Source organism: Canis lupus, chromosome 9 (assembly GCF_003254725.2).
Source record: "Canis lupus dingo isolate Sandy chromosome 9, ASM325472v2, whole genome shotgun sequence".
Lineage (NCBI taxonomy): Eukaryota > Metazoa > Chordata > Mammalia > Carnivora > Canidae > Canis > Canis lupus.
In genome coordinates this window covers 3,664,440-3,676,065 of record NC_064251.1, presented here as the reverse complement: position 1 = coordinate 3,676,065, position 11,626 = coordinate 3,664,440, and the positions used below count along the sequence as shown (strand labels likewise).

The window sequence follows — 11,626 nt, the reverse complement described above, 5'->3', positions numbered from 1 at the left end:
TCCTGATGTGTGCCTTGAGTTACTGAGGTTTATTATTGTAGCCCCGGCTCCACACAATCGAGGTGACCTGGGTCCTAATGAGTCCTGGCCCACATGCAGGCCCCGGAGAGAAGGGACAGCACAGCCCAGAGAACCAGCCTCCTCTGCAAACACCTCCAGTCTGATGGCACACGGGTGGCTGCTGGCGAGGGCTCCCGGCTGGGGCAGGAAACATGCCCTAACCCACCAAAGTCGAGGGGAAAGGTCTCTCGAGTCCGCCCACACGCTCTCCTCTGACCTGCTCCCCAAATTCACCGATGGAAGGAGGAGGCTTCTCGTGAGCTGCCTGAGCTCAAACCCATCCCCTGAGCAGAACATGGAGGAAAAAACACAAGTTTTGGGAGACAGACTGGCAGCGGCCTAGAGGATCCCTCTGTCTCTCTTCAACCATCAATTCCTTTAAGTCCTTACCCCAACCACCTCAGCAGAGTGAGGATAGACTTTTTGGAGGGGAATTTGGCTACAAAAGAGAGAGAGGGGATCTCTGGGTGGCTCAGCGGTTTAGCACCTGCCTTTGGCCCAAAGTGTGATCCTGGAGTCCCGGGATCGAGTCCCATGTTGGGCTCCCTGCATGGAGCCTGCTTCTTCCTCTGCCTGTGTCTCTGCCTCTCTCTCTCTCTGTCTCTCTCTCTCATGAATAAATAAATAAATAAAATCTTTAAAAAAAAAAAAAAAGCAAATGGAAGGGAAGGCAGCCAAATGGGCGTTTCCTGCACAAACTAAATGAACCTGTCCAGCAGCTCCAGGCTTGGCTTGGAAGGAGCACAGCAGCCTGGGGCAGGGAGGTGCCAGGGTCTGTTTTGGTGCTGGCTGTGTCCTGGCCCACCCCTCCCCTGCTCCAGGTTGCCCTGAGTCCCCAGCCCTGAGGGGTCCACCTGGGGTTTCCTGGCTCACCCCACCCTGCTCCCCAGATCCAGTGAGCTCTGCTGCAGGCTGCTGAAAAGGTCATGCCACCCTATGAGATGTGGTTTGGCCTCCTGGTCTAGCTGGCATTGGCTCCAGATCCCAGGGAATGACCACCATCCACGGGCATGAGGAAGGGCCCCTCCATAGTCTGAGCTACCACACTGTATCATGCTCCTGGACCAGGGGCCTCATCCGTCTGAACTTTAATTTGGGGGCTGAGCCCGGTGTCAGCCCAGCCTACCTAGCAGGTGCCCAATAGGTGGTCGCTAATGAGCCAGTGTGAGATGGGCAGCGGTGGCCTCTCCGGCCTGCTTCTCTAACGGGTCTGGCCCACCAGTTCTCCTGCCCATGTGTCAGACTCCACCCCCCCCCGGGGGGGTGGCATTGGAAAGGATCTTCCTGATAACAGCCCCATCCTGATAATCCAGGATACTGATGCTATCTCAAGATCAGAAGATTAGCAATCTTAATACCCCCTTGCCAGGTAACATACATATTCCAGGGGTTGGGACATAGACATCTAGCCACCAAACAAGCCCAGGCCCCTACAGCTCAGCGGTGGTGGCTGAGTGTTAGCCCTGATTCGGCTCCAAGGCCAAGGGGCCTCCTCATCCCTCCCAGGGGCGTGGGGGCCCAGCTCTGGCTCCTGAGGCCACGGGTGCTGGGGCCTCCAGTTATCTCCCTGCTGCAGGCACCCACCCTAGGAGCATCCCAGGGGCCCCAGAGTGGGGTGGCCCCACTGAGCGAGCTCTTGCTAGCCTGAGCAGAGGGTCCTTATACCAGAAGAGGCATGAGGCTCCTTCTGCTGCTCTGCTTGGCCCTGCTGGGTGAGCCAATGGGGACATCAGTCGGGGGCAGGAGAGACCATTGCCAGGGCCTTGGGGAAGCAGGCTGAGGATGCAGGGATGCCCATGAGCACAGGGGAGGGACCTGGAGGCACAGACACTTCTGGAAGCACGAGGACAGAGGGAGAGGTGTGGGCTTGAGTCTCAGACCAGCCCCTTACTGATCGGTTCACTGCACTGGGCCCACTGTTGACTCATCTACAAAACGGCTGATGATACTAAACGCAGTGACCTCAAGAGAGCTTCTGGGAGTGAAGACGTCTGTTGGGTCCTGGGCGTCCCTTCTGGCCTTGGCAGGAGGCTCTCTGGGTGGTCTCTGCCCCCCTCCAGCCCAGGCTCTCTACTTACTGCCCTCACACCCTCCCCTCTTCCAGCCACCTGCAGCTTCTCCCTGGAGCAGGAGGTGGGTGAGTACACACTCCAGGGAGCTGGTGGATGGCCTGGGGGGCAGCCTGGGGTGCCGTGGCTCGAGGGGGCGCTGCTGATGGTGAGCAGGTGTCTGGTGCGGACAACTGGGCAACTCTGGAAATTAGCCTCACCGCCTGCAGGGCGTGGAGGGGAGCAGGCCGGTGTGGGACCTCCAGGGGACAGGTGGCAGGAAACTGCTGGCTTCCGGCTGGGCTGGGCTGGGGGGTGTGGGGAGCAGACTGCATATTCTGGGCAGGTACCTCCCAGCCCTTCTACCCCAGGTGCGGGATCTGGAGCAGAAGCTCTACCAGGTGAGTGTGACCCCAGTGAGGGCTGGTGGCCTGGGGGGGGGGGCTTCCCAGAGGAAGTCGAGGCCCCCCCCAGGGGTTCCACAAATGGGAGCCTGACTCACTCTGAGGCAGCTAGAGGGCGCAGGGCCCTTGCCCACCAGGGGGTGGTACAGAACCAGGGGGAGGGGACACACCTGGTCCCACCCCCATTTCTAGCCCTGTGACCCTGAAGGTCACCTCCTGCTGTCCACCAGGCTGAGGGCTGATGTCCTTCCCCGACATGCCTCCTCCATTACCTCGCCAAGGTCCCCAGGTCACGGGGCTGGCATCTGTCTCTATTCCACTGAAGGGTGGGTCTCGCTTGAATGCGGCACAAGCAGAATTGCCATTTCCTCATTTGCTTTAAAAACAAACACTCGGGTCCTGGTGCTTCTGCTAAAAAGAGAGCAGCTCGAGGCAGCAGACATTAGCGTTGCAGCAGTTTCGGGAAGTACCTGGCCGCGGCTGGTCTGCCCCCTGGGCCCCTGACTTCTGCTCAGACTCTAGCCCAGCAAGCCCTGCCAACTCACCTCCTGAGAGGCCAGCTGGGAAAGCATTCATCAATTCAGCAGATACTCTCAGAGCCCCCTTTTGATGCCAGGCACTGTTCTAGGCCTCAAGATGGATCCACAAGATGCAGAAGAAAAAAAAATAGAGATCCCACCTTACACTTACATTCCAGTGGGGCTGGGGGTGGGGGTGCCGATGACAAAGGATGATGACAACAAGCCCCTTCTACAGTGTGCTGGACACAGGAAGTCCTAGAGAAAAGCAAGCAGGGAAGAGTGGAAAGGGAACACGGGGGCAAGGGGTGCTGGGGAGGGTCAGCATTTACTGGGAGATTGTCACAGAGAAGGAGACACACCAAGCAGGGACGTGAAGGAGATGCTGGAGCAGGATGAGCCTGGACGTGGCCTGTGTGGACTGAGTGCAGGGAGCAGTAGGGAAGGGAGAGCTAGATGGGGAACAGGGTTGAGTACGGAGGGCTCCCTGGGCTCTGCACGGAGGGCTCCCTGGACTGTGCATGGCCACAGGGGGCGGGCTTTGCATGGAAGCTTTGCATGGTCTCCTTTGCCCTTCTAGGCCACTGTGTTGAGAAAAGATGAGATGGGGACCCTGGGTCTCTGAAGGGGATCCCAGGGGGCCCTCAGCTGTTCTCAGGATGCAGAGAAGGGATGTGGTGACAGCCAGAGCCCCCCGGGGCGGGGGTGGGGGTGGGGGGACGGGAGTGGCCAAGATCTGTTCTGCAGTACAGCAGAGGATGGGATGGGACGGAAAGAGCAGGGCAAGCTGATCCCAAGGGTTTGGCCTAAACAACTCAGAGGTTGACCAGATACAGCACAGCCTCACCATAGAATAGCAGCAGCTAGACAGTTGGGCACAAGAGACTGGACGTTAAGGAACTGAAGGATTGTGGCCAGGGTGGTGGTGAGGGTGGTGGTGGGAACCAGGGTCGAGAATCTTCACAGACTAGTGGGCATTTCCACTAGTAAATGCCTGTAACCCAGGGGAGCAGGGGAGACTTTGTCTGAAGATGCGAGGTTCGAGGCTGGTGTTTAGGGAGGAAGGATGGAAACACCCTCAGGGGATGTCCACCCCCCACCGTCCCCCCGGGGCCAGTGCTGTGGAGGCTGTGGGGCCCCCCACCACCAGAGACAACCGCTTAGGATAGGCCATGCCCCGGGGAGGGGAGGCTGGTTACCTAGGCGTGGGTGACGTGTGGGAGTGCTTCGGTGGGAGGATGCCAGGATCGGGAAGGCTGGGAGGCGGTGGGGTACGTGGGGGAGGGGGTGCTGTGGAGCCTCCTGGGGGTGGGGCAGGCCGGGGACCTGGGGGTCCTGTGGGGCTGCCTTGAGCCCAGGCAGTGTTCTTGTTCAGAGGGAGAGAGTATCTGGATGAAGCACGGACTCGAAACTAGGTGGTACTCCCCTGAGACGGAGCAAAGGAACTTCAGGGATGTCCTCCCGGTGTTCCTAAAACCTGGTGGGATCTCTCAGCCGGGTTCCAGATGACTTCAAAGGAGCCACTTGGGGGTGCGCCAGAGTAACTTCCTGAGGCTGCCACACACCAGGCGGGCGGTTAACACAACAACGAGCTCTTTCCTCCCAGTTCTGGAGGCTGGAGGTCTGAGACGACGTGTGGGCAGGGCTGTCGACCCAGGCCTCCCCTCTCCTGGCTTCTGGGGGCTCCTGGCGGTCCTGGTCCTCGGCGTTCAAGGCTGGTGACAGCATCCCTCCAACCTCTGCCTGCGTCAGCACATGGCCTCCCGCGGCGTGTGTGGGTCTCTGGCTGTCCTCTTAGTAGGGCCACCCTGATCCACCCTGATCCACCCTGATCCACCATGGATCCCTGGCGTGTGCGTGTAAACACCATATCTCCAAATAAGGCCCCATTCCCAGGACCCGGGGGTTAGGGCTTGAACCTATCTTTTTGGGAAGACACGATTCAACTCTTAAGACGTGGGCTGCTCGTTCAAAATCAGATCCCTGGACCCCTCCCACCCTCACCCCATCCCACCTTAGGTCTAATAAATTGGTCCTCTAGGGTTGGGACTCCAATCTCCAAGCCTCCGGTTATCGCAGACACAAGTCTGGACCAGGGGAGGGTGGAGATCCTGAAGGGTCTCTGAGCCTTGGGTGCTGCAGCTCTGCCGTCCCCTCATACACCCCAAGGGGCTTCCTTTTTTTCCTTAGCCACAGAAGGAGGTTCTGAGGCCACCCACTCAGCCCAGCCCAGCGTGGCTCAGCTTCTGGTCCGAGTGCGGGCCTGTCTCTGCATCACATTGAGCGTGCCATCCCTTCGTTCCAATGCTCTGACGCACCTGATGAATATTTTTTTTAAATTTTTTTTTGCACCTGATGAATTTTTAATTGAATGCCAGGCCTCTCATTACTGGCGGGTTAAATGCATAAACTCAGGGACCCCACCCGAAAGAACAAAAGAAGGCACCAGTCTGGTTAGAATAGAAAGTGACTGCCGCACAGCCTGGTGCAGTCAGAAGGGACTCTGGTCTGTGAACTTATGTAAATCAAGCTTCTATTATTGGGCCTCGAAATGCAAACAAAGGCAGCCCAGCTTTTCCTTTTTAACTTTTATTAGTCATTTCCCTCCAAGAAGGGAGCAAAGAAAATCGTCATCATGCTGAACCCCTTGAACCCCCCAAATCCCCCTCTGGAGGGAGATTTGGGTCCCCAAGAGCATCTGGGCAGTGAGGAGCTGGCCCTTTGGCCCTGGGTTGCACCCCCCAACATTCCTGGTGGCAGTGTGCACCATGGTGCCCCAGAGACGACAGTGGACTCTCCATACAACGTTACTTACTTCAAATCCAAAAGACTTTGCGTGAAAGCCTGTTTGGAAAAAAAAAAAAAAAGGACTAAAATAGGAGTGTTCTCATGCAGAGCTGAGAAACAGGCACAGAGGAGAAAATGTTTGCTGGTGTCTGTGCAGCCTGGGGCCAGGCTAGAGATCTGATTCTGGAAGGCTGCTGATGGTTGTCAAGATGTTTCTCGATGTCAACACTACCGACATGGGAACTGGCCGATTCTCCGTTATGGGGACTGTCCTGTGCATTGTTGGATGCTTTAGCGACACCCCGGGCCTCCACCTACTAGATGCCAGGAGCGCCTCTCCCTAGCCCCCCACCCCCATTCGTGGCAGCCAAACATGACTCCAGACACAAAGGTCCCCTGGAAGCAAAACTGCCCCTGGCTGACAACCACTGGTCTAGAAAGAAATATGCTTAGTGGTCAGAAACCTTAGGATTCCTAGGAAAGGTCTCTGAAGGAAGCAGATCTAGTTCCAGTTTTCTGCTCTGAGGAGCAGTTTCCTGACAGCCGCGTGGTTTCCAGAGCCAGTGTGCCCGCCCAGCGGGGCAAGTGTGATGCACGAGGCACGAGACATTTAGATGTCGTAAAGCCTCTCCTCTACACGCCCCCCCAGCCCCCAAGCACTGCCCCTGCACACTTCTCTTGAGCCGGCACCACTGACACTGCAGCCTCCCTCCCAAGCCCCCACCCCCAGAGGCAGCTTTGTGTCCTCCCCACCTCCGTCTGGAAGATTTCAGTATGGGCAGCAAGAGGCCCAGTAGCAAGGAAGCTCTTGGAAGTGTCTTCTGCATCAGATCGACCCCAGGATCTGCCTGCAAAGCAGAGAAGTCACTTCCAAGCAGAGAGGCTGTCCTGATGGCCGGACGCAGGGTGCAGCTGGAGAGTGGGTCTGGGCCTGCGTCCTCCAGGCGCTGGCAGCGTCCAGGCTCCTTCGAGGGCCTCCCCGCTCTCTGGAAATCCTGCTTTCCCAGGTGGCCTCTTTCTCTCCGGCTCAGCTCGCCCCTGTGGACCAGGGTCATACCCTCTACACCCTCCTTCAGACTGTCCCATTCAACCAGACGGTGACCCCTTTCGGCGCGGGCGGGGGGATGGAGAGGGGGGACCCTCCTCCAGTCGGAGGAGGAGGAGGAGGAGGAGGAGGAGGAGGAGGAGGAGGAGGCGTCTGAAACAAGAGGTGCAGACAGGCACTCCGTGCACACCGGAGAGGGCCAGCCAACAAACAGTAGATGTCGGGGCTCCTACCTGGGGCCGCGGATAAGGTGAGGTGCAAGAATGACACCAACGCCCGTCCCCCGCTACTTAACAGTTGACCACCTTGTTGAATCTAGAAGTTGACTTCAGTGTCAGCTCTGCTGACCTGCATCCCAAACTTCTCTGTGCTTCCTACTCATGTCCTAACTTCATTTTCTTTTTGTTGTCAAATATTTGGGGCAAAAAGTCTAAATCCCAGAGGTCGACTTTTTTCCAGGAGGCTTGGCTGGCTGGCTGGCTGGCTTGTTATTTCTTTCTCCCTTCCTTCTTTTTAAACATTGAGGGGACATCACGTAACACAAAATTAACCATTTTTAAGTGACGCTTCGGCAGCATTTAGTGCATTCGCACTGTTGTGCAACCATCCCCCGACCTCGTTCCCAAACATTTTCATCACCCCAAAAGGAAAGCCCCGACCCACGAGCAGTCACTCCCCCATCTGCCCGTCCCCCAGCCCCTGGCAACCAGCAATCTGCTTCCCGTTTTGGGATTTTCCTATTCTGGACATTTCACACGAATGGAATGGAAGGTACGCTCCCTCCGTGTCTGACTTCTCTCACTCACGGATGTCTGTGAGGCTCACCCGTGGGTCAGAACTTCGCTCCCTGTCGTGGGTGAGGACTGTCCCATCGTGTGCCCAGACCCCGTTTGACCCGTCCGTTCATCCACTGATGGCCACGTGGGCACCTTCACCTCCCGGCTGTCCCGGAGAGTGCTGCTGCGAACCTGCGTGTGCACGCGTGTCCCTTAGAGTCCCCGTTTGCAATTCGTTTGGTACATACCTAGCAGCGGGATTGCCAGGTCGTGGGATAATTGTTTTTAACTCTTTTGAACCGTAAAACCGGCATTTTCTTGAGGTGCGTGAGCGTGATCAATGTTGGTTTCCTTCTTCCCCCCCTCGGACCCTGACCCTCCCACCTGCCAGAAGTCACCCCTGAGACCTTCATTGCCTACAAAGTCCGGGAGGTTTTCCCCAGCAGCCGCAGGGTTGTCATAACGTGTCACTCACCCCGGGCTCCCCCGCCCATCACCTACTCCCTCTGGGGGAGCCAGGGCGTTGAGGTCGCCAAGAAGGTGGTCAAGACTGGAGACCCGGCCTCCTTCAGCATCAACATCACCCTCAAGTCCAGGCCAGAACTTCTCACCTACTCCTGCCGGGCAGCCTCCCTCCGGGGCGAGCACCAAGCTGCAGATGTACTGGGAGCTGTGGGCCAGTGAGTGCACACCTGGGGGGTGGGGGCAGGGTCTGGGCCAGAAGACAGGAGGCTGGGGACGGGACAAGGTGCTCACCTCCAAGGCCACTCTGGGTCCCTGAGGCCTGCGCCCAGAACAGGGTAGCTCGGGGCTGGGACTCAGGGTATCATCTCCCTGCAGGGGCCTTTGGGGCAGAAGTGACCAGGGAGGGCCGGGGCCCTATCAGTGGAGCTCTGGCCTCACGCTGATAAAATAGGCACTTATTCTTTGTGCTTTATCTAGTTGAATCTTCACAGCAGCTGGAGGGTGGGGTTTGTGGTTCCGGCCTATATAACGCTTCTGGTGATTAAGAATGACGCCCCAGGCCAGTGGCAAAGGCTGATTCCAAACCCCACTCTGTGTAGCTCCAAAACCTATGTTCTTCCCACTTCTACCCTGACCTTAATTCAGGTGTCCTTCCTGGTGGAAGGCATGGGGTATGTGTGTGTAGGGGGGACTAGGGCGTGTTGCCCAAGCCAGTGGTGTGTCCCTGGCCCCCTTGCCCCCAGGCCCTGCCCCTGAGAGGAGCCAGCCTCTGGAAGGAGAGCCCAGGGTTTGGAACCCTATGGTCTCGACACTTGCAGGCTACGGGTCCTGAGCAAGTCACTCAACCTCTGTGGGCCTGGTTTCTTCATCTGCAAAACAAAAATAATAATAGTACCAACCCCAGAAGGGTAGGAAGGATTCCGTGGAAGCTTCTAGGGGGTGGTCAATACGCCACAAGAGGCGGTGGTTGTTACTCATCAGTAGGGCTATTTACAGCATTAGGCTGAAGGCCATGGGGAATTCTAGAATCTTCTAAGTGACAGTTCTTGATCTGAAGGAACCGTTCCAGTAAAAGAGCCAAGGCTGAAAGAATATAAATAGGGTTGCCGGATACGCTTTGCCCGGGAACATAGGCTAAAAAAAATTATTCATTATTTACCTGAAATTCAAATTTAACTGGGCATCTGGTATTTTTATTTGGCAAGTGTGACAACCCAGAATATACCCAGCGTGAACTTGTGTAGTACACACTGCAAGTAGGGGAGAAGCCCAGACACAAGAAGGAGGAAGTACTCCAGTGGGCATTTTGTAACAAGGGGATTTGCTGGGAGAGGGTGTCAAAGTCCCCCAGCCATGCCTGTGCTAACCTCTTCCACCCTACCAGAGCCTATGGCCCAGCCACGGGCTAACTTCGTCTTGCTGGAGAGAGGATCGGGCCCCAGGGTAGAGATTTCCTGCCAGGTGTCCTCGGGCAGCCCACCCATCACCTACAGCCTGGTCAGGAAGGACGGGTACGTCCACAGGCAGCAGAGACCGACCTATGGGCAGCCTGCCAACTTCTCCTTTCCACTTACCCGAACATCGAACTGGCTCCGGTGCCAGGCTGCAAACGACATCAGTGTCCAGTCCAGCCCCTTCAGGCTGGTGCCCCCAGGTGAGAGGGCCCCTTGGTTTCCAGGCGGGCACTTGGCACTTCTGGGTAGGTCCGTGGAAGAGGCCCCCTCGCTGCTGCCAAGAGCAGGGAAGGGCTTTGGGAAGCTACCATGCCTCCTCTGGCCCCACCTAAGGGAGCTCAGCTCAAGCACCCCCCTCCCTCACAGGATACCTGCCTCAGGGACCTGTCTTGGTGCTGGCTGGCAGCCTCACCTCCATTGCAGCTGTCACCTCCTGGGTGCTGGGCCCAGCCTTGTGGACCAGGTAGGAACTGGGTGTGGGATGTGGAGGCCTGTCTGTGTGGACCACCAGGAGCCCGGCTGGAGGCAGCGGGCGGTGGGTCTGTAGGACGGGGCTGCCACCAGGGCGGACAGAGGGCCATACTGCTCATGTGTAACTTGCAAAAGTTCTGTAAGGGCCTACTGGGTGCCAAGTGCCTGCCAAGGGCTTGCACATCCGTGACTTCGTCTGACCCTGACCCACACTTCCAGCAGCCCCGTGATGGGGTCACTTGCCCTCTGGGTGGGGCGTCGACCTGTCTTCCTGCTGGCTCTGAGGAGGGATGCCAGGAGTGGGGATGATGTCTCCTGGGGACCAGGGTGAAGCAGGGGCTTCTGCTCTCCATGGCAACCACATAGGTCGGTGCTTCCCAGCTGGTGACAAGAGGCAGGGGCTGGACCTCCTGGGATCCCCTCGCCAAGGCTATCACTACACTGACTTGTAAAGTGACTAGGGCCTTTGTGTCATTCATCCCTAAGCCCCATTGGCCCCTGTATGCTCCACCTGTCTGGTCTTTGGCAGCGGTGACCTGTGCCCTGTGAACTTCTCACCTCCCTGGGTCTCCAAAATGCTGCCATCTCCTGATTGCCTTCCTCCCTCCCAGGCCAGACTTTTCAGTGGCCATTGTCTGTCCTTGGTACTCCCCATATCTCACCTCAGGGTCCCTCCCTCCTGTCTATTCTTTCCAGACTCCTACGAGAGCCATGTCACCTCTTTGAGATTCTGTGTTCCCTTCTATAAAATGGGACACAGAGACCAGGCTCTCACTGGACATGTGATCAAGGGCCATCGCTTGTCCTCTTGGTGATTCAGCACCCCCCTTCATTTAGTGGGGTGACTAAACCTCACACCCCTTCTGCTGCCCAGGGCACTGATGCACTTGGCACCATAAAATTCCCAGAGGCCTTGGGAGGGGATGTTTGAGAGATGTGTTGGCCTAACCTGGAATCTTTACTCCTTTGTCATCAAGGTTGTGAGCAGAAGAGGCAGGCGTGGCAAAGTCCCCTCAGGAGGGCTCTGGTCTTTGTCTGCTACGGAAGGACCCACCATTGGAATGAAGGAAAAGCCTGCCAGCTCTGATTCTTGGAGCCTAGTGTCCTTCCGTCAACACACATGCTGCTAGTCTGAGGATTTTGGGTTGGGGTGGGCTGTGATGGAAGGAGAGGTCCACAGGAAGGAGGGGGCTCAACTCTCAGTTGCTTGTCATCATCCATGCGGGTCTGGGGAGAGAGTGGGGTACATTGTGAAAAGGCCCAGCTGTGCCAACCCACCTCCCCGCAGCTGCTCCCTTCCTCCCTGGAGTGGCGTCCCATCTCCAGGTGGCCTAGTCCTCTGGCCCCAGCTAGTCACCTCTCACTGTCCAGCTCACCTGGGAGGACCCAAGCCCTCCCTGGCCAGCATCCCCTTCTGAAATCTTACCTGCAAGTAGCAAAAAAAGTGTCTGTAGTTTTTCCCTGCAGTGACCCGGATCCCCCCACCCCAACCCCACTCAGCCTTTGCAGTGCAGATGCTTGAAATCATTTGCGGGTGTGTTGCGGGAGGATTGGATTAAACTCTGTCCTCTGCCTGTCACCCTGGAAACTGTTTCTGT

At 57.2% G+C, this 11,626-nt stretch overlaps 1 protein-coding gene and 1 long non-coding RNA gene across 3 annotated transcripts; one reads left to right on the top strand and one right to left on the bottom strand.

Annotated features, from left to right (window-relative positions):
• Positions 1–1,671: 1,671 nt before the first annotated feature.
• On the top strand, positions 1,672–11,607 carry C9H17orf99 (chromosome 9 C17orf99 homolog). Its single transcript, XM_035721501.2, is given in 7 exon segments — positions 1,672–1,772; positions 2,165–2,197; positions 8,030–8,285; positions 8,287–8,318; positions 9,488–9,757; positions 9,924–10,020; positions 11,006–11,607. Coding segments are annotated over 7 exon segments (732 nt in total). The 5' UTR covers positions 1,672–1,735; the 3' UTR covers positions 11,013–11,607.
• On the bottom strand, positions 8,276–11,118 carry LOC118355859 (uncharacterized). 2 transcript variants are annotated; one of them, XR_004819122.2, is made up of 3 exons: positions 10,978–11,118; positions 9,678–9,828; positions 8,276–8,972 (listed from the first exon to the last, which is right to left on the bottom strand). It is a non-coding gene; the product is annotated as an uncharacterized LOC118355859 (long non-coding RNA). The 2 variants fall into 2 exon arrangements; XR_004819124.2 differs by lacking the exon at positions 8,276–8,972 and adding an exon at positions 8,979–9,186.
• Positions 11,608–11,626: the final 19 nt, after the last annotated feature.